Source organism: Urocampus carinirostris, chromosome 3 (assembly GCF_059441175.1).
Source record: "Urocampus carinirostris isolate Australia breed hairy pipefish chromosome 3, RoL_Ucar_1.0, whole genome shotgun sequence".
NCBI lineage: Eukaryota > Metazoa > Chordata > Actinopteri > Syngnathiformes > Syngnathidae > Urocampus > Urocampus carinirostris.
In genome coordinates this window covers 22,071,404-22,094,913 of record NC_142351.1, presented here as the reverse complement: position 1 = coordinate 22,094,913, position 23,510 = coordinate 22,071,404, and the positions used below count along the sequence as shown (strand labels likewise).

At 39.8% G+C, this 23,510-nt stretch overlaps 1 protein-coding gene across 2 annotated transcripts in view; it reads right to left on the bottom strand.

The window, feature by feature from the left end:
- The window catches only part of slc16a4 (solute carrier family 16 member 4), a 49,094-nt gene that overhangs the window by 20,628 nt on the left and 4,956 nt on the right, over positions 1-23,510 (bottom strand). For both annotated transcript variants that reach the window (XM_088331064.1, XM_088331065.1), the window contains 4 exons: positions 2,450-2,579; positions 1,825-1,957; positions 1,437-1,580; positions 1,151-1,312 (listed from right to left, as the gene is read on the bottom strand). In XM_088331064.1, coding sequence (XP_088187190.1) covers positions 1,151-1,312; positions 1,437-1,580; positions 1,825-1,957; positions 2,450-2,566 — 556 coding nt within the window. In that variant the 5' untranslated portion in view covers positions 2,567-2,579. The remainder of the gene's footprint in view (positions 1-1,150; positions 1,313-1,436; positions 1,581-1,824; positions 1,958-2,449; positions 2,580-23,510) is intronic.

The window sequence follows — 23,510 nt, the reverse complement described above, 5'->3', positions numbered from 1 at the left end:
TAAATATATCCAGAAAAAGCCTCAAAAAAGCATACTTATTTGTTTAAATAAATAACAAAAGCACTATTGCTTTGAGATGCTTGCCTTACTTCCTGTATAACGGTTTTGGTAATTTAAAAGTTACTTTAACTTTCATGGAAAGGTTATATGTGTCAATACTAAGTAGGAGTTACTCTCGTTTTGAGATGAAATGATGTACAATAACTATGGAACTCGATTTTTTGGGAGTTACCGATTTATTTTTCTTATGACCTGTTGTAAAGGTCAGGTTTTTGGGCTCACTCAAATTCCTTTCGGAAGTTTAGATTTATGATATTTTGTATGTGTTTATGTGCATGAGAGACCTGCACAACCACTCAGGGTGGAGAGCCATTGATGTGGGAGTTGGTTAACATTCTATTTTATCGTATTTGTACTTGGGAAATTCTGACCTTTGAAAAAAAGTGTTTGAACCAATCGATCTTTCGAACAATTGGATATTTTTTAACTCATGGTTGAAGTTTTTTTGTTTTATACAATAACTGCCAACTAACTATTTTAGATGAATAACCTCATCCGAAAATGCAACTAAGTGAAAGAGGGGGTTTTAAGTGCATGTGAGTAATTTCATTTTTTTTCCAGCCTGTTGTCACATGTGTTCTTTTGTTTATGTCAAGTAAAATAATAAAAAGAAAAATACTGGTCTTTGGCTGAATTGTATCCATTACGTTGCAAATTTAGAGCCAAGAGTTGATGAAACTGCACATCATTGAGTCTGCATATAAACTTGAAAAGCTTGTTCTGTAATGATACTGTATGGACAAAGGTGTCACAGTATCTGGATCAGATTCGGTCACTTAGACAACACCTTTTGTATCAGATATTTGTCCACGTAGAGACAAAGTGATAGTCCAAGAGAAATATAAACCAATAGAGTTAAACAGAGAGAGAGAGAGAGAGAGAGAGAGAGAGAGAGAGAGAGAGAGAGAGAGAGAGAGAGAGAGAGAGAGAGAGAGAGAGAGAGAGAGAAAAAGAGAGAAGGAAAGAAAGGGGGAGAGAAAGCTATTGAGAGAGGGAGCTAGAAAGATGGAGAGGAAGAGATAGATAGACTTACACAAATAAACGAGACAGTAACTCAGAGTCATAGTCAGGGAAACAATGTATTACCTACCTTGCCAAGCATACTGGTCCAGAAGCAACTGAGTGAACGGAGCCAGGGCAAATGTCAAACCCATGCCAGAACGTCCAATGGCATACGCTGTTGCCAACCTTTTCCGGAAGTAGAGCGCCGTCACCACTGAGAAGGATTGGTACAGTAGTGCGAAACCCATTCCTGCACGGAGAAAGGTTTTAAAGAAGTGGTCTTCAAATCGGGATCCCGGAAGCTATTGTTGCTATTGAACTGGCTCTTATGAAAGGGTACCAGAGTCAGTATAGGACTCTGTTTCTTGGCTCACCTACTATGACTCCCATGCTGATGTAGAGATATACCACGCTGTTGGCAAAAATACTGATGAGGAAGCCCCCGCTGACGAGCGCGGCCCCCGTAATGGATGTCACCCTCGTTCCTACCTTGGCACAAGCCACTGACGCAATAGGTGCTGATGGGTGACATAAAAAAAGTGAAATCATAAAGATGGGCAATGCCCAACCAGCCAAGAACAAGGAAGGCGAGTGTTTCTGTGTATGTGATGGTTTCATGAATGTGTTTTTTTTTTATTTTCAATGCCATTTGTATCCTTTCTTTTTGAGGTACTGAGGCAAGAGAACGATATGTCTACTTGGGTGTTTTGGAGATAGTTAGATGTAAGTCTTTGTAAAAGGTTGCAGATGGTGCTTTCAAACCTCCAGAGAGACGCAAACTGGACATGATTGAACCGATCCAGCTGATGCTTTCTGCTGAACCCCCAAACTCATCTTGGAATGCCAAGAAGAAGATCCCAAATGTTTTCAACGTTCCCATCACAAGGACGTTAACCTGGGAAACAAAACAAAAAATCAAAGCGTCTTCTGCTTAACTATACTCATCTCATCTCATCTCATCAGCCGTACCGCTTATCCTCATTAGGGTCGCGGGGGGGGGCTGGAGCCCATCCCAGCCATCTCCGGGCAGTGGGCAGGGGACACCCTGAACTGGTTGCCAGCCAATCGCAGGGCACACAGGGACAGACAACTCATTCGCTCATTCACACCTAGGGACAATTTGGACCGGCCAATTCACCTGAAAATGCATGTTTTTGGAACGTGGGAGGAAACCGGAGTGCCCGGAGGAAACCCACGCAAGCACGGGGAGAACATACAAACTCCGCACAGGAAGTCTGGAGCTGGATTTGAACCCACGACAGGTTCCCATGACATGAACTGTGCCGCACAAGCGCTAACCACTGCGCCGCCGTGCTGCCCCTTAACTATACTGTTTTTATATAATTTGTCTTCTCAAGGTAGTGACCATCGTTTGTGTCCGACTTACTAGGAAACAATGGATCACCACCAACCACCCCCATCCGCCGTCTGGTGGCTCTTCATATAGGATCTCTGTGTCCTTGTCTTTCTGTGTGGAAATATGATCCTTCCTGAAGAGCTTCATGGCTGCTCTGTCACTAGGAAAAGAAAAAAGGGGATGTTAAATATAGTGAACTGTATGTGAAATGCATGACAAGTAAGCTAAGATTTTTGAAAGGCAGTTTCACATTCTCATTATTTGAGTCCAATACTTTTCAATTATTATCTGTCACGCCCCCATTTGGAACAAGAAATCCTTTCGTGCCCCCCAAGAAGTCTTTCTCCTCATCCGGGTTAATTTATTTTTCATGGGGTCACTTGAGGGTCTCCTACACTTCGTATCTACACTTAATACTCTGTGCTATATGCATAGTGTGGAGGTAATTGTGAACAAAACACTGCTGCTTAGTGTAGTGGATGTACAATTGCACTTGATTATTATTATTTTTTTAAAGTTTCGAGGTCAAACACACCCGCGCCACTATTGACGAAGCCTGGCGCCCCAACCGCTCTCATGGGGGCCAACCCCACTATTTGAGAACCACTGCTTTAGTTCAATTTAGTCCCTCCAATGCATTTCTTTCAGACAGTCGAGTTTTCAGTCCATTCGATTTCTTTCTATGACATGTTTTTCTTATTCAGGTTAGTTTGTTTTGTAACATTTTCAGATCTTTCTTTTGTGTTTTTCTACTCGTGTGCCTTGTTGAGCCTCTGTGTTTTTTTATGTATATCCTTATATTTTTGGAGAGTTCCGGCAAATGCTGATATTGCAATGCAGCTGCTGGGAGTCCCAGAGTTGGTCTTGTTAGCTTGGTGACAAGTTCTTACTTTGCAACGTTTCTTGTTGTTTGTGACCAAAAATATGTAAATTACTTTTTCATATTCCTTAAGACATCCCAGGTGAAAAATGCCTAAAAGATCTGTAAAAATTAGATTTTGCATATTTGGCATTCCACAGGTGTGTGGTCAAAGTTTTTTCACCGTAAAGTGTCTGCGTTATACTGCTGCATGCATTTTCCACATGTGCTGTCAAATCTATTATTCTCAAGGCTGTGTGCACTTGGAACGTTCTGATCGTAATGGGAACGAGGAGATCCACTTCAATTGGACATTATGGGTTGCTTTTGCTCCTTCTCACAATGGAGCAGAATGTCATTAAATGTACTACTCTATTAAAGAAGAAAGCGTGACCTATGAACATAGTTAAACTGTACAAGAGGCAAAAACAGGCCTATCTGGAACCAAATGGGAATTATAAAGGAAGTCAACTTTTCTTTTAAAAGGCTGCCGTTTTGTTGAGTTTTTGAGCATATTTTTTCGAGGCATTTGATGGTTTCTCTAGCATGATGTTATTGGAAGTAGCACTTTTGTTGTACCCCCATGACTCTTTGATAATAAAATGTTATCAGACCTACTCAATTCTAGACCAAAGTACTGCCTGTGGACATTCTTTTCTAAACACTGCCATCCTTTCAAGAGAAGCGATGCTCAGAGCTAAAGAAAAAGCAAAACGTGAACAGACTCACACAGATGGTAATTGTGGCTTTGACATTTCTTTGTGTCTAAGTTCAGGATGAATGTGGAGTGATGTGTGAAAAATAGCTCAGATAAATTCCTCCTAAGCTTCTTGACGGATAAACCAGCAACAAAGAACAGTTAGTCACTGTTAAACTAGTTTGATGGATGGTAATGATGATGTTAAGTGTTTGCATCTGTCCATAAGAATAAGGGGTTAGAGTTAGCACAAAGCATTTTGTCATGGGCATAGAGAGTCAGAAACTGACAAATACTCGTCTTTCCTAAAGTTTACTTCAAGTAACTTTCATTGCAAAGTGGATTTAACATTGAGGCATGAAGTATAAATTTATAGATCATTACCTGCTGTGGGACTTCTTAAACGGCCGATAAAGAGCCCGTTGTCACCACCCAAGTCTTCAGCCCACCAGCAGATGATCACAACAATGTGTCAATGGGTAAGCTATACATGAACGAGCTCACGCTAAAGGAAAATCTGAGAAATGCCTCGAATCCAAAGATCACTTCGCCAATGCATTATGGCCGCCAAGCAAAGTTGTCCAGACCGCAAGAATGATCAACTGGGATTCCGCAAAACAGACTGGCGTTGCTGCATTGCTCCCCAATAAAAGTCTGACATTCCCACACAGAGTATTAATGTCGGTGGGTGTTTTTTGTTGGTTTTTTGTTGTTTTTTTCCATTGTTTTGTAGCTTTTTAGTCCCTCCCATTACGCTATAGGCCTGCCTATACTGCTCCCAACATCTGCCTTTCATCAGCCCTGCCCTGTTCTTCAGCGGCCGTTTTGAGCTACATTGCGTAACATTGGCGTTTTTCAAAAGAAACCCTAAAAGCAGCCCCTCAATAACACAGTTTTTAACTTGACGAGATGACATGCCGCTGCTTCACCGAGGGTTTTTTACGAGTCTTTCTCTAACCCGTGTGACGTGTAACACAATCGTGCTGGATTCCACTGCACCGGGTTTTCGGCGCAAACGAGAATCTCATGATGACCTTGGATTGCATCTTTTTTTTTTTCAGGCATGTAACAGGAGTATCCCGGCGCACTGTAATATGAAACACAATTTCAGCAAGAAATTCCGGCTCTTCAGGTCCACTCCCTCAGCCCCAAGACTGATAAATAATAAAGGTGATAAACACGAGTCAATGTGATGGGTTAAAATTGAGGCCTGCAGCTACAAAGATAAATCGATGTTCCAATGACCTGACAGTAGTGTAACAATGAAATAACTAACCCGAAAAATTCTCTTTCTCACAACCTTAACTGAGGGAAAACAACCAATTTGGCATTGCTATCTTTCTAGTTCTTTTAGTGTTGACTAGGAAGACTTTAACATCATCTGCTTGTGTGCAAAAATCTCCACAGTAAAAAGTCGGTTCCATTTTTGGCAACCGTGTGAATAATAAATGAAGTCAAGGTGTTAGATCAACAGATGGCAGACATGGGACCAAGTCACACATGTGCAAGTCTCAAGTAAGTCTCAAGTCTTCACCTTCAAGTCCCAAGTAAGTCCCAAGTATTTTTTTCTTGGGCAAGTCAAGTCACAAGTCAAGTCCCGAGTCTTAGATTGCCAAGTCCAAGTCAAGTCACAAGTCATAAAAACAGCGACTCGAGTCGACTCGAGTCCAAGTCACTAAGTCTCAAGTCCCCATGTCTGCCAGATGGTGCGATATCCATGCAGAGGAAACCATTAAATACAGCAATCTCGACATTCCATGTGATCTATGTTACCTACAGAAACAGTATCTCTCTGAGGGGCAGATAAACAAATAATAAATCAATGTTCATGTTCTTTCACCTCAAGTTCCTGATGATGAGTTACTACATTTATTTTTGTTAGGTTTCTACTAACTGTTTTGTATTTGTCATCGGAGCAAATGGAACAAATTAGCTCCTACGAAACTGGTGAGGTGCAATGAATTGAAGCACTAGTTTCCACCGAATATATATAACATGCTGGTCTACTAGTGATCCCAAGAGCCAAGAAGAGATCCACAGGTGCAAGAGCGTTCTCCATGCGGGCCCCGGTGCTGTGGAATTCTCTTCCCACCGAGATTTGATCTGCAACTTCAGTGGAACTGTTTAAATATAGAATTAAAACAAACTTCTATTCTATCATATATGAATAACCTATATTTTATGTTGACACTATCTGTGTATTATTTGTTATTGCAACATCCATTGCAGCCTGGTCATCCTGGAAGGGGGATTACCTCATGTGCGGTCCCATTTCAAGGTTTCTTTATTTTCCTAATGTTGAGGTTTTTCGAGTTTTTCCTTGCCCTCGTGTTGGTTTTAGATCAGGGGATGGTGTAATAATAGTCTGTAGTTTGCAATAATCTGTGGTTTGTGCAGCCATTTGAGACTCATTGTGATTGAGGGCTATACAAATAAACATGACTTGACTCGACCCGAGAGATTTGTTTTTTAAATGCGATGCCGCACCTAAATTCAGATGTCTTTCAATGCTTTACAATTACTTTAAAAACTTACCTCCTATTTTTAATTGCACATGATAACGTTATGTATTATAAATTACTATTAAGATAGCGGTGTCATTTAGAGGAAACCCTATGGTTTGTGTGAACATTTTGGGGAAAAATAACTCCTATTTCAAATAATTACAAGTGTAGTATTGCCTATGATAACTATATTTAGGTCAACTCCAGCATATGTCAACTCCAAGGGTGTCAAACACAAGCCTGAGGGTTGTATACGGACTGCCAATGCATAGGGGCATCCAGACAATACTAAATGCATTACAAGAAAAAATGAGCCACATCACGTAAAACAATGACATGCAGTTTCAAATATGTGGCCAATGCCAGGCACCACTCCCAAAGAAAACCATCACATTATAGCTTTTTTTCTGACTACGGTTTATCGACGAAAGAGGAAACAACACATCCTAATGTTATTTTACTTAAAACAGAAGTCAAATATGCTATAAGACAATACAATTGCACTCACGTATGTTGCGTGAATGTATCTCTTTAAAAGCATAATTTTCTACTAAACTATGCTTTTTATCCGCTGGATTAGAAAATACAAAATAAAAAGTAGCACCTGGTTGTCTTTTCAGAAGTTTCAAGAAGCCTTAGCTCCCTTTTATAATAGATATGAAATCTAACAGTGAAATACCCAACTACAGGTAAATATTTTAATGAAAAAATAAAAAGCAGAAAATTACTTTTAATCTATTAAATCAATTATCTAAATCTTTGCACTTATATTCGTGTCTGTGTGCTTTTTGGTCACTTTCAAGTTTCAGTTTTCCTGAGTTAAATGAACTACAAGGACAATTAATTCAATTGTTTTGCTTTAAGGAAAAAAATGCACATTTAATATGCACTACAAGAGATTAAATCTCAGTAAAGGAAAAAAAAGTATTAAGGGGGGAACTCAAAATCGCTTTATAGTTCAATTTTGCAAACCTAGATTATAATCACAATTTTGTAATTTTATTGTAAACTACAAAAGATCCCCGGTCCAACAAGGCACACTTTTTATGCCACTTTTTCACTAAATAGATAGATAGATAAAAACTTTATTCATCCCCGTAGGGAGATTCACACTTCCAGCAGTCTACCCCGTTGTTTATTAACAGATTAACATGATGCCTTAGGGGTGCTTGTAGCGGAGTGGATGACGTCACAAGCCAGTCCAAAAGTTCGACATCCCTGCGGCAGATGGAAATCTTTTTCTTTGTGTCCAGGGATACACCACCTCGTGTTAGCGAGTCCGTCTCCTCTCCGATTCCCGTGGGCTTTCGTGTCTCTGTATAGCGACGCTGAAGCCGGATTGCTCCCGGTAGCTCCGGGTGGCTACACGTTAGCGTCCGGAATACTAAACGTGGGCCACATTTCCGCAAAACACAGCAACTGCGCTCCCTGTGCGCTTCGATGTTTTCCACCAGCACTCGTTGATCTCATTTGGTAGTGAGTTCGCATTTACCATGATTGCGGATGGTACCGAAGACTTATAACACCGCTAGCCGCTTAGCTAGCTCCGGTTCTTCCTCCACGATAGGCCCCTTCATCACGCCGGCACGAGAATTCTTCTGGGCAAGGAGTTGATTCCTTGAATAAACGCATTTTTGTGCGCTAAAACCCATGTCCATAGGATGGAAGTAATCCATAGTGTAGTTGTCAAAACGGGAAGAAAAACACAGAAGATAGAAGCAGACAATAAAACAAAAAAATCACAAAAAGTGAGAGATAACAGGGGAGCTGCTGGAAAGGCAGCCGCTCATGGCAGTGCCGCTTTGATCATGCTAGTCTGGCCCCCGTGAGAGTGCTTTTTTCTTTGCCAAGTGGCCCCTGAGCTAAAAGGAGTTTATGTATATCCAGGAGTTTCTTAACTTTTGTTAATACATGATTGGGGTGAACATTTTAGTTTTTTAATAAATAATTTGCATTGATGTATTTGTTTTTAGTTATAAAGTATCAGCATTAGTATTTTTTTTTCAACTGCATCACCAAACAATCTGTTTTTCAGTTAAAAGTAAACCTTGAGTGCGAGAAATTCCCCAAAGTGGATTCTGGGATGAATGCTTCAAAATATAATTGATTTCAGTGGGGAAATTTTGTTTGGAAAGTCCAGCGAATGGAAGCCTTGGAATGTATTGTGGCGGAACTTTAGGCGAGCGGCGTTGTATATCGTTCGGAGTTTGTGTCCTGAATCAATAAGTGACTTGTCCAAGAAAGCGAGACGCCTTTAAGGCAGCGAGCGCAGAGCGGATTAAAAGAGGAATGAATTGGACCAGTGTACCGCCGGGGGAAATATTTGCCTCCCATGTGCTTTTCATAAGTTGTCCGCCGAGCAGGCCTAAGAGCATGTTTGGGAATGTGCCGAGGGTCTGCGGGTTCGAGGCGAAGGGGGCTGGCAATCGGCACCTCGCGGTGAGAGTTTAAACGCCTCGTGTTTGGGCATGCAACCTCCGGAACGTGCAACACGCCTACGCACCTCCTTGGACATTTTACAAACAGGCTTCTATAATGGGCAATCGATGGCTGCTTTATTAGGTACACATTTTCACTCCAACCAAATCGATGACTAGATCCTTGACAGTGCACCCAGCAGAGTATTCTCCTAGTTGTCGGCATCAATTTATAATTATTATTTAATCCTGACTTAATATCTAAAAGCATATTGATTCGTTTATTAAGAATGTGTCGGTAGACAAAATAAACACAGTTCCTAAGAAAGACTGTTTCGAAGACCCCCATGAATTTTGTCCCTACTGTCCAGCAGGGCTCCAGCGATTGGTCGACAAAAATCGATAATAGATACGTTTTGCCAACAGAGAAAGACCTCTCTACACGAATATGATCTCTGCTGCGAGTCGCTCATGCACAATAGCATCTCTCTCTCGAGTGGTAACATAAACTTACAGAAATGGCAGCGTTAACATCAACTAAGCGTATCAAAATTTCCAAAGTCCAGGAGCATTTCAGTCTGGATACGGCGGATAAAAAGATGACTTGCAAAGCCAGACTATGTCTGACAAATGTATTTAAAATTCAATGCATGCAGTCCCAAGAACAAACGTCAGTTGTTAATAAGTTAAAAACGACAAATTTTAGTTGTTAAAAACGTTTGATTTCAACTGGTGAAATCGTACTCTTGTTACGGACTTAGCGAATGACCACTAAGCCGCCCCAGGACAACTTGCTGGGCTTGAGGTAACAATGAATTCTGGTGTTTACCAGACGATCCTGAAGGAGAACATCCGACCATCAGTTTGTGCCTTCAAACTTGAGCGCTCTTGAATTATGCAGCAGGACAATGATCCAAAACCCACCGGCAAGTTCAACTGTGACTGGCTCAAAAAAACAAAATGAAGGTTCTGCAATAGCCAAGTCAAAGTCTGGGTTTAAATCCAATTGAGATGCTGTGGTGTGACCTTAAACGAGCAGTTCATGCTAGAAAATCCTCCACAATGGCAGATTTGAAACAATTTTGCAAGGAAGAGTGGTAAAAAATTCCTCCACAGCGTTGTGAAAGACTAATTACTGATTATTGTAAAGGTTTGATTTAGGTAGTATGTTTTGGGTTTTAAATTGTGTAATCTTTGCATGTTTAAATTATTGGAGGTTTTCTTTTGTCTTTTGAAAACCTGACTAATATTAAGTCATGCAGTTGGCTTGTTTCACATGGCTTCATTCTGACATGTAACAAATATAAAGACCTGCATTTGATTTGGGACTTCCAGCCTGCATTGGGAAATTCATTCAGCTTTATTAAAGTCATGTGGCGTACGGTAAAAAAATAAAGTCTTCAGAAATTTTTCAGTGGACTGCAGTGGAACTGCAAAATGAGGCATTCGTTTCAGAGGCAGTGGGCATTAGCTATAAATGAAACTTTCCGGATTTGTTTCATACATCTTTTTAGCATTATTGTTCATATTGTAATTTTTTAACATTTCCACTCAATAAAGCAAAAAAGCTTTCACGTAGGTTTCAGATCAGGGGATTGTACAATGGTAGTCTGTAGTCTTTTGAGACCTCTTGTGAATAAGGGCTATACAAATAAACAAGACTATTCCTTTTTTCCTCGACTATTCAAGCACCCCACTGGAAAAAGACAGTTAATTAATAATAATAAAATTGATTGAAATACCAAAACTTTGCTGGACAACAGTTTAAGATTCTTATTTATTGCTCTTGTGTTTGGCAGTGGTGGGCCGTGAAGGCTTGCTTGATTTTCTTTCCTGGCCTAAAACATATCCGAATCATGTGATGTTTATTATATTTTGTTCATCAATACTTATTACATCATTCCAAATTGTCTGTAACATTTATTTAATTGCTTTTTGCTGGTTGCACTGCTTCCAGATATGTTAATTTATATTTAAGAATTTAATTAATCACACTTTAGTCATTAATTGTTGCTGGGGTCAAAAATTTGCAGTTCTGCAGGCCCTCGCGAGACCTAACTAATGACAATGAAACTGTTGGTTTAGCTAATCAGATTTCGAGGTGGCGATATTCAGGCCTTCTTGCTGGCGTAAGGAAAACGTTTGCAGGGGGGGGCCGTAATGCACCAAAGCAAACGCCCCAACAGCCATTTGAGAAGAAAATACACTGTTGTGTTGATTTAATAGCGAAAGGTTGGGCAACTCCGAGGCAAGAAGGGCTTTTTCAAGCGGAAAGGGTTTTGTCTGCCACTTTCTACCTAGAGATAAGATCTTAAGCCCAAGCATGATCCGATCAGAATTTTGGGTCGGTCGGACATAAAATCATTACGTAGGCAAGGCTTCAGTCTCGCTAATTTTTTTTTTACTATCCACCGGTCGTTCTTCTTGTGTTTGTACAGTCTTTAACTTTAACTTAAATTTCATTATTAAAAAAAAGACAGGCGCGAAGGGCATTTTAGCCAAAAGTTGTTGCCAGGGTCACAAATCTGAAAATGTGCAGGCCCTCACGAGATCTAACAAGTAACAATGAAACTGTTGGATTGACAAATCCGATTTCAAGTTGGCGACATTCTGGCTTTCTTGCTCGTGTGAGGAAACGTCAATAAGGGGGCGGTAACGCACCAAATTAATCGCGCTGACAGCCGTCAAAGAAGGAGATACACTGTTGTGTTGATTTGATAGCAAAAGGTTGGACAACTCTGATGCAAGTAGGAAAAGGTTATGTCCACCACTTTCAGCCTAGAGAAAAGATCTTGAGCCCAAGCCCAACCGATATGAATTTCTGGCCTAAAATGTCAATCATTACGTTTGGGTCCGGCCAAGCTTCTATCTCACTGACCTTTTTTTTTTTTTAAATTTTATCCACCCGTCATTGTTCTTGGGTTTGTTTAGTCCTTTTTACATAGATTTCATTCCAAAAGACAGGCGCAGAGGGGCCCTTAGTGTAGACCGCTCCGCAATACCCTTGCTCTCATTCTCCCACTCTCGATCGTCTGAGCTCCCCACGGGGACTGTGCTCGGCAGTACCGCTGTCAGACTCTGAGAACCGGGCTCGCGGTGTGGGCCAGGTGGCAAAATCACGTCTCCCCCATCGAGTCCTCGCAAATAAATTTCACTTCCAAGAGCTGAATCATGGAGCCTGTTTTTTCGCCAACAACACATCACTATTTCAGTATGGAGCTGAAGAAGTAGATGTAAAATTCACAGCATGCCACTGATGTTTGGCACATAGTTATTCGGATTGTGCAGTTGCACCACACGCTAAAGCCAGACAGTGTTCCGTGTTTGTGCATGCTATTAAAAAACTCCACGTTAGAAGTTTGGACTATGTTATCCCAAAGCATGGCTCACGTTACAGAGCGAGGGTCCCTCAAGCATCTTCCCGCATATGATTTCACAATCCTCCAAAAGCGGATGCCATCTTTACTTTACTTCGAAGTTGACGCCGGCCTGAAATTTTAACCCTTGTGCCCTGTTCCAAGTAGACCAGTAGACCTCAGTTTGTTTCTGAAGTGTGTATTGAAACCTTCAAAGACGCCTTGAACCAAAATGTCCCATTCATTTCAGAACTGCTGTTCTTCTCTCAACTCAAAGGGCTTGTGATCTTTTTTCTAAGGCCGATAAAATACATTTTAGAGTATGTTTCTTTATCTTACCAGTAATGTTCACAGATCATCACGACCCATTTTTTGTTTTTTAAATTAAAAAAAACCTTTCCTCATTTTTCATGATGCAATATATTTCATAGAATATATAATATATACTGGACAAATTTCCATGCTTTAGCAGGATGGCCGATGACAGGGTGGACATTTTCGAGTCATGTTAAATGAGCACATTTTGGACTCTACACCTTTTTGATGACTGAGTGAATGAACTAATCTTGACAAATACCATCTATACGTATGTTAAAATAACGACAATTATAAAATGTGGACGTAAATATTTCTTCTAAGCATAGCCAGTGTTTTAAACCTCTATTGAAGAAAGGAAAATTCTGGTAGTGATGTGACTGAGAACATCAAAGGGTTTCTTAAAAGAGCAGATCGTGGACTGAAATTAATAAACATACGTAATAAATAATAAAAATATTTAATATACACAATCAACCTAAAAAGAATGTTTTTGAAATGTCATTGAATTTCACCTCCACAGTATTTGGGACATGCCAAGTGTTGCGTATTCATTTTCTTTAAATGACATAAAATGAAACAGAGGCCATCAAATAGACGAATCAATGAACTAAATCCACAGTCTAATCATCCTCACTGGTGCGGACGTTTCATTCAGCTTTGACTCATGTGATTGAGAGTTTTTCAAGGCGGGGGAGAAAAAATCCCTGATGTGACAAAAACAAAGCTTTCATCAAGTAGACGTAACGTACAGTAAAGAAAATACACAATATTTTCTTGTGTATGGCATCTATCTATCTACCTATGTCATATCCTTCGAGAGGGGTGACCGACAGCAATACAAAAACATACAGAAAAACAAAAAAATAAAAAGGTAGCAAAAAAACACACAAAAATTGTTTTTATTTTTTGACCAACCCAAATGCCCAAACACCCAAACAAGTTAAGCACCTCGGCACCCAAGTTGGTCATGCTTTTGTCCCTCTAGATGAAACATGACACAAGAAAGCGGTGACACATCACATTGTTCTGTTCAACAACAGGGCCCAACAGCTTTCACTGGTTTACCCCTGCCGCATCATACAGGTGCCCTGCCCATCCCTTAGAACGCCTCCAAACATCCCACTATCCTTTCACAACACATCTCCACTCATTCCTATCACCAACAAGCACTTTAGCTTCCACTACATTGAGACCTCTTTCCTGCAGTGCACTCATAACACCATCCATCCACGTCAATTGCGGCCTTTCTCTTGGTCTCCTTCCATTTACTTCTGCTCCGTAGATTCTCTTCAAGTTTCGTTCCTCATCCATCCTCTCCATGTGTCCAAACCAACCGAGTACTCTCATATCCACACGCTTGCTCAGTTCCACTACTACTCCAGTTCTGTCCCTCACAATTTAATTTCTCAATATATGCAGTCTTGTCACTCCTAACACTCCTCAAACACTTAATCTCAAAAACACTTCTCAGTTTTTGTCCTGCGGTGAGGGGCCCTCTCACTCTGGGAGGTGTGAGAATTCTCCAACCGTGGTCCACTGCGTGTCATAAGAGGCGACTAAAGTGGAGGGAGCGAGGGGACTGGGGATCCTGTCCTCTCTGTCTCTGCTCCCTAAGAGACAGCAAGGCAAATAAAGCGGGGAGGGACCCTGCAAAGTCTCGCAAACCCTAGTTATAGGTCCACTAAATGTGAGAGGATGTGGAAGTAAAGCGACTGAGTGGAAGAAAGAGGAGATCGGAAGGATAATGACTAAAAGGAAGGTTCATGTGTATGGCACAATAATGAGTCAAAATCATTTTAAGGGTTGTAAAAAAATGTAGCCCACGGGCCTCGACTTCGACATATATATCCAAACTCATTTTTGCCCGTTGTAAAATATCCTGCGCTTTTTCCACTGCTTCAACCTGGATGATGTATGATACATCACATCAAAAATATTGGGGATGCTCTAATCGACGGTGGGGGTATTCTACTGCACACTTTATGACACGAGTTTTAAAGAACCATGGAGGTAAGGCGGGGGGGACAAAATCCCAGATGTGTCATTATATAAGTTGCGCTTTTGGTTTGACCGCTTATGCCCTGTCTTGTGCTAGCATACACAAACTAATCTATTGGTTGTATTATTCCAGCTGTCAGCAGGAATATGGAAAAGCAAACAATAACGGGATAAATTGTGCAAAGCTTCTAGGTGAGCTAAGAAGGAAGGATCCAATCAAACCATGCTATAGATGCTGTATTTTTGGGACAATAGTAGGCGGAAATTAAAGCTTTCATGTGGTGGAGCTGAGGGGGGGAAAGCCTTGCAATTTCTTTTCAAACTTTCCATGCCATTTTGGGGGAAAATTCCATCCCCTTGGACTAAAATGGCAAACTTACTGTTCAATTTTGCGGCATAAAACATTGAGATTTTCTACTGAGTACAAGATACTAATTTAATGTTTGTGAGTCAAACTACTGACAGATGTGGATTTTTTTATTTACTTTAGATGCTGCAAATTAAAATAGTTGACTTCCTGTCCTGGCCGTTTTCGGATGATTTTCACACAACTTCTTGGAATACAGGTGATAAAAATAAGAAATAATAAAAAGAACTAGCAACCACCTTAGGATTTTGACTAAATCCCTGGCTTGCTTTCAGTCATTTTAACTTTTATAACTTGTTTGTGCCTCACCTGTTATCATGGAAATATAACATTACAAATATATTAAACGGTTAAATTTATTCAATGTTAAAGTTATCTATCATTAAACTTTCGAATTTTCGGATTTTATTTGTCAAAATCACTGAATTTTAACATTATATTATAAATATTATCAATACAATGCAGATGCTGAGTGAAACACACAATTCTCTTGCCTCATAGCTGAGCGAATAGTGAAACCTAGGATTTTCACGTGCTGCACAACTCAGTCCCAAACAATAGAATTAGCGTTAGTATTGGAAAGCTCAACCAGCCAGTATTTCTTTCTTCTTGCATGGACTTTATGCCCCTACGGAGGATTACCTATCCATTGATGCTTTTATGCAAAAGTAGCAGCGCATAGACTTCAATCTAATGGTAAGGGTAGACAATTAAAAATTATTTTTCTATGCTATTGTTAAATCATTGCATTCTTGCTCTCTGTAGGTTCATTTATTTGAACATCACTGCACGTCGCTGACTCGTTACTATGCTAGAGATGACCAATTAATATTACATGCATCACTTCAAATGATGTCGGAAGCGAATTTGAAAAAGGAAAGAGAAAAACGACATTATTTGTTTTTGCGAGTACAATGCGCCGATACCATGTATCCCGCAAACTGGATTTACAAAAACAAAAGCTTTAAAATATCCATCCACCCATTATCTTCCGCTTATCTGGGGTCAGGTCGCGGGGGCAGCAGCCTTAACAGGGAAACCCAGATCTCCCTAACCCCAACTCATCCGACGGGATCCTGAGGCGTTCCCAGGCCAGCCTAGAAACATAGTATCACCGGCGTGTCCTTGGTCGTCCTCCTGCCGGTGGGACATGCCCGGAACAGCTCTTGAGGGAAGCGTCCAGGAGGCACCCCTATAAGATGCCCGAGCAGCCTCAACGGGCTTATCTGAATGCGGAGGAGCAGTGGCTCTACACAGAATCCCTCCCGGATGACTGAGCTTCTCAACTTATCTCTAAGGGAGAGCCCAGCCACCCTGTGGAGGAAACTCATTTCAGCCACTTGTATCCGGGACCGTGTTCTTTCAGTCAGGGAACTAAATTCGATGGCCATAAGTCAGGGTAGGAACGTAGATCGGCCGGTAAATCAAGAGCTTTACTTTTTGACTCAACTCCTTCTTCACCACGACAGACTGGTACAGGATGCGCATGACGGCAGACGCATCATCGATCCGTCTGTCGATCTCCCGTTCCATCCTACCCTTACTCGAGAACAACACAACAAGATACTTGAACTCCTCCACTTGGGGCAAGATCTCTTCCCTAACCCGAAAGGAGTATGCCACCCTTTTCCGGCTAAGTACCATGGTCTCGGACTTAGAGGTGCTGATCTTTAAAATATGATATTATTTATGCTATCAGTAAGGATTTTTGTGTTTACACCTTCACTACAGCTGAGGGCAACAGACAACAGACATCCATGTCAACTATGCTAGCAAAGAACGAGTTAGGTCATTAATGAGCAGATTCTCTTCATGACAGCAAAACATGCCCAGAAAGAAGTGTTATTTGACATATTTAGAGGTAAATACCAGTGTCTGAAAAAATGTCTGCCCGGACGCCCAGAGCGTGCATCTTTTACGTCGGGCGTACAACTTACAAAATGTCTCCACCCGGGTGGCCCACAATTTTGTCAAGAAAAACAAAAATATTTTGTTTTTTCTTTTCTTTTTTCTCAAATGAAACGTTTGCTTTTTTTTCTATTTTGAAATCTTCGTTCGGTTTGGAAATTTCGGTTCGTTCAGCAATTTGCATACTCGGCAGCCAATCAGAAGCCTGCATCGAATAACTTCGTGCTTCCGGACTCTCCCGAGCATTATAAGGTCATGCATTTGCAAATCATTTTCCAAAGTAGACGGACAAAGAACACAAGAAAAATGGAGAAGTGGTTAGAAATCAAGCCAAAACCTCTGCCCCAGAAGAAATATTTAAAAGAAGCTAACAAAATTTATGACGCTACAAAACATAAACGTACATTAAAAGCATCGTGGAAAGAGGGGTTTGAGTGGCTTGTAGCAGACGACGCAACGCAAACATTGTATGAATGAAGATGAGTAAATACAGGTACATGCTGATGGCAGATGGAAAACAGCGATGTCATATACATGCAATGAATGTTATAAGTAGATTTAAAGTGCTGTTCTGTTATATATTCTGATCATCAATAATTAATACTTTGCAACGATATTTTTTTTGCGATTAGTCGTCTTATTGAGTTTCAAGTTGTGAAAATGGGGCAGGCAACTTTATGGCTAGGCAGGCTACTTTTCAGAGTTGTCTGCCCTGGTGTCTGGTAACTTTTTGTTATGAGTTTCAGACACTGGTATATACATATTTTTTATATTCATAGTTTTTTGGTTTGGGGTTTGTTGCCTCACATGAATTACTTTGCTTTAAGTATGAGCGTTTCATAAATATTTGATTCCATGTTTTTTTTTAATGCCAAAACAAAGATAATAAGATGTACTTGCAATGTCTGCACATGTGTTACTTTCTAAATGCAAATCGTTGCTGCTATTCTAAAAGGACTTATTTCCATTATCTTTGCCAGAATGTGATGTACACACAAATATTAAAAAGAAAAAGCCAAGAGATAAAGATAGGCCTACATTATCGTTTTCCCTCTTGTGTTACAAAGGTATCAGATTTGAGACTGTAAAATCATTACATTTTTATCCTCCCACCATTTTGCGAAATTTTCTAACCGAACAAACCCGGCGATTGAAAAAGTTGAGTTGAAATGGTAAGTGATGGACTTACTCCAGAGATATGAACAACATTAATTGGCATTTTTCCAGTTTGTGACACTTTTGGATCATTGAACGTAGACTGGGTCAGAGCGACCCGAGAAACATTAACTGCTGATGAGTCAGAAGAGCAAAAGGGCATCGCCATTCATTTTGCTACCGACTGGTTGAGAACAAATGACAAGATAATCTCTGTCCTGACACACTTACACAAAAGTAATAGGACAACAAGGAGAAATAATTCAAAATATTGTCCTTTCAGGATAAGTGTCTGATAAAAAGGATTTTGTCTGCTGAAATTAGGTCAAATGAGCTCCATGACATGGTATGTCTGGGGTATCAATATCAAATGGACAGAGGGCCAACAAAAACATTTGTCTACAAGCCATTGGCCAGACTGATCGGAGGTTGAACACTAAATATTTACTTATATCTCCATCAGGAATCTTTCTTTTTCAGCAGGCACAAAGGACAATGTATTTTATATAAAAATCCTTATGACATGAATATTCAGGCACCATTAGTAGCCTATAGCAGGGGTTTCCAACGTGGTGCTTCCAGGCACCAGGTCGCCCCCCATGACCACCTGAATAGCCCGAGGATGGGCTCTGAAACTAGCTAATCAGTGATGGGTCATTGTGATTTTCTCGCAATTTTGATTTCTAACTGACATGATGTTTTAGTGTTAGAATTAACTTCTAATAATTACAACCTGGTAATAACATAGTAAAGACATAATAATAACATAAGTAAGTTTTCATTTTAGAAATGCATATTAAACGGGTAGCCCTTTGTGCCGATCGGTAACAACAAATAGCTTTCGGCTTCAAATAGGTGGCTGACCCCTGGCTTACTGTTTCTATATTAGCGCATATGGGCTTAAATATGGGGGTGGGGAATAATCAATCATTTAACTGTGATATTTTTTAAAATATAATTAGTTTGAAACACAATAAAAAATGGTGCGAAACAACGTTTTTTCAAGGAGAAGTAACGTACAGTAAAGAAAATACCCTTGTGTATGATACGATAATGAATCAACATTATCTTAGGGGCCGTAGAAAACCTTGTTTTGGGCCAGATGTGGCCCAGGGGCCCCAACGTTGACATATGTGCCGTATGTTTACCTACTTAATTCCAAATTGGACCATTTGGGGGACATTTTTATTAACCGAATTAAACACATATTCGTTTTTAAAACTGAAATAAATCCTAATTCTAAATAGGACATGTTGAATGCTTCTAAGCGCAGAAGTTTCTGTACAATTAATCTAAACTATTTCTTACTTGATGTATAGATCCTGTATTATTTCCACTGCTTCAACCTGGATGATGTCGCACACATCACAAAATCAACCAAAAATGTTGGGGGATGCAGTAATAAACGGTGGGGGTGTAATCCACTGTCCACATTCTGGGCACAATTTATGACACGCTGGCAGTTGAGACTCCACTCATAAATGAAAGCTTTTTCGAGGCTCTTACGCAACTGTAGATCCCAGCATGGAACACGCTACTACCCAATCATACTGCCAAACTTCTACATTGCAACTACACTATAATACAACTTCACAGCAGTACAGACGCTCCCCTACTTTCGACCATTTGACTTACAAAAAACGGTAGATACGAACATTTTTTCAGTATGTCGAAAAATACTTGGACATTGCTGTTAGTGAGATTTGGATTGCGTGCACCTTTATCCGAGTACAGGACATTACTATAGTGCTTTTTTCCGCCGCTACCGGCGTGTGGCACTGTGAGAGGTCACCCAGCATCCACCCCGAAGAACAAATCTGCTTTCTCTTCTTAGTTCGTGTGTAAACATACTGTATCTCCAGTGCACTAATAACTTTGACATTTTTGTTGTTTAATATCTCGTGCATCCATTCAATGAGGTCTAAAGTGTAAAGAAGAGGAGAGCTGTTCCTTTTGAAATGAAAGTAGAATAAGAAAGCTTGATGCGGTTGAGAAAATGGTTGGATCACTTTTTTGGACACTTTCTACCAGGGTGGAGGAAGTCGCCTAACTCTCTCGCTCATCTTCCAAAATTAAGTTAAACTTAACTTTATCTTTATAGAGCATATTATTTTATGAAACGTTTATTTTTTTAGCAGAAACCAAACAAGGCTTGAACATATTTATATAAACCTTAAACATACATTCCATACATAATATAGCACTGAAGCAACTTACGAACAAATTCAACTTACGAACGACCATCCGGAACCTATCCTCGTTTGTAAGTAGGGCAGCGTCCGTACACTGACTACAACATACTACTCTGTTGCTTAACAGCAATAAGTACAAACAGTACAGCACAAAAATACCCAATCTCACAATACTTTTCAATGCAAGGATACGGACACTCAAGAATGGTGGTCCTGCTGCCTGGGGACGGACCCCCTAATGCAGAAGGTCCAAAGATACTTGTATGACGGTAAACACACACCACATAGCAGTCAGTTGTCACCATGAGAACCAATGAGAATTATTGTTATTATAATAGATACTCTTATTATATAGCATGCTGAGAATGGATGGAGACAGTAATGATAATGATGGTGAAAGTGGTGGTGGTGATGATAATGATGATGATGATGATGACGGAATAACTGCCCATCCATAAAACGTATGTACATATGTATATTCGAGGTGTTTGTTATATTTAAATACACAGGATATTTAGCGATAAGTCTCAATTATTAGGGAGGTGGGGGTGGATCAAATAAGCATATGCTTCTTCCTATTCCTTTTTCGTTTACATTGTTTTTGACTTGTTCTTTCATTTTATTTTTGTTTTCTCAGGTTCGAAATAAAGCTTCATCCATCTATTCATTCTACAGAAAAATATGCACAAATTTGATTACACACCCAGGAGTGTCAATTTAACACCAGTACGTGTGCTAATTCTTTCACACGGAACTTATGTTGCTCCGCGCTCCAAATATCTATACTGGGAGAAAGGAGACATTTTGAAGAATGTGAATTCAACGCTAATAGCTATACATGTAAATACTTTCTGAGTGTTAAATTCATCTAACATCTGAGATTCCTGCTTCGTCTACCGCACGACTGAAATACTCCACTACAACTGTACTATGACATACAGTACTTCTACGTCACAGTATTATGACATTGCAAGATTGCTATTGTTTCTTGTTCTCTATAAACATCTCAATACAATTTTACCAATACATCCATTTTGCACAAAATGCAAGATGCATTTGCTTTAATTGCGTGTGAATTTTGTTAAATTTACCAAGACTGTTAAATACCGCAAAAAAATCGTTTCACGCGCTCATGTGGAAGTTTTTGAAACGTGTCTTTTTTAGCATTTTCAATTGCAACCACCTTCTTCTTATTCATTTTAACCTTTTATTGTTACTTTTCGTATAGATTCCTGAAATTATACATTGTCAGATTTACAAGTTATTGATTTTTTAAACAAGTGAGTGTTGAATTACAGGAAAACACTCATATTAAGACTGTACATTAGTTTTAGTCTAACACTGGTTATTTTGCTGTTTACACTATGTAACTACGAAATTGACCCTACAACACAACTACATACACACACTCAATGTTCCCTCTAATTTTCCACGGGTCTGAGCGTTCACACAAAGTCGGTGAGCCACGCTTGAAACAACAGTGAGCAACCATAATCCCAAGTGTGGCAAGAGAATTAATTATCAAACATGTCCAAAACTTGACATCAAGTTACATTTTGCTGAGTTTCCGGCAATGCAAAATTATTTTTCTCTTTTGAATGAATTGACTTGTGTACTATTGCAAAGGTTGTACGGCCTACAAACGTCGTTTGTTCTTACAATTCTTTCACAAGATATCCATTTCTTTTTATTTCCTGATATATTTTGTCGCATAATATTAACATTTTCGGGGGCTTATTTAGTCGGTTGTAAGACACAGAACTGTACTTAATCACATTTTTTAGTGGAAGTACAATGTGGCAACAAGATTCACTTGATATAATTGGAAATTATTTGAATGCAACACAAACTTTTTCTTCTTTTTTCCGTGTTTTTTTTTCTACTTTTTTAAAAATTCCTTTAAAAAAATCTCATTGTGTTTATTTTTTTTGAGGGCGGCAGTAGCTCAGGAGGTAGAGCGATCGTTTTAGGATTAAGGGATCCCAGTTCGAATCCCGGCTTGTCCGTGTTACATGTCGAAGTGTCCTTGGGTAAGACATTGAACCCCCAATTACCCCCAATAAGCAGGTTAGCGCTTCACATGGCTGCAAGGCCACTATTGGGAAATGTGAAGCACAATGTAAAGCGCTTTGGGAAGTCATTGACTTGAAAAGCGCTATAGAAATGCAGATCATTTCATTTTTTCCGAGCTGTTGCATTTTTCTTTTTGTTCTATTTACTTTTTTCCTACATTTCTTTCTTTTCTTTTTCCCTGGCTTTTTTTCTAAATTTTTCCTTCTTTTTTTCTTCCTTTTGTTTATTTTTTTTCTCAGCTTTTCACTACTTTTTCATTTTGGTATTTTGTTCTTTTTTGTTCTATTCCCCCCTTCCTTTAAGTCATTTTGTACATAATTTTACATAATATTTGGTCATATTGGGATTAAATAAGCAAAAACAACCTGAAGAGCTGTTTAGGACCCGAAGGAGCCAGTTCCTTTTGGTGAGCCGAGCCGAAGAAGCCGATTCTCGACAAACTGTACTAACTTTATTCAACTTTACTCGACTTCAAAATACCGCATTTAGGACACAACGTCAGGGGAACCCGTGTATTTTTACCTTCGTGCACAGTAACTTTGACTTAATTGGCTTCTTAATAAGTCATTTTGAGCCCTCATTTTTGTGCGCTGGCTAGATTTTCTTGTGCGCTGAGAGTGTGCGAGCAGTGCACAATTGCGCACGCGCGCAGTTTAGAGGGAACACTGCACACACTCATAAATATTTTTGCCTATCTCTTTTTTCTCTTTTCAGTCTTTCTTACTTTTTTTTATATCCTAGACCACTATGTCTGTCTAATCTCGTTGCAAACAATGTTTAATACGTTATTACCAGGGGGGATTTTTTAAGGGTTATTATTCTATCTTCTTTATTCATTATCCATTATCCGTTATCGGTCAGTTCATAATACGCTACAAAGCCTAGGAGCCGGGACTCATACTCTCAGCCAAAAGGCCAAGCTAAGGTCCTAGCCTTAAAGCCTTGCTGCGATCATTGCGAATGCACCGTTCCCGGAGGTACTGCAATACCGGGCCGATGCGTGGAGTGGACAGAGCAAGCTCTTATTCCAGTAAAGTATTTTCTATTCTTTTCTATTGTATTCTATTCTACATTGGGAGTGCTACAATGAAACTGAACTGCACTACTACATTACACTCAGGGTTGGGTAGGGTTACTTTAACTTGATTACTTTCAATTACTTTCGGATTACTCCAATACCAAATATGCTAATAAAAGACAAAAGAAACTAAATATGAATAAAATTATCACTCCCAACACGTGGTAAG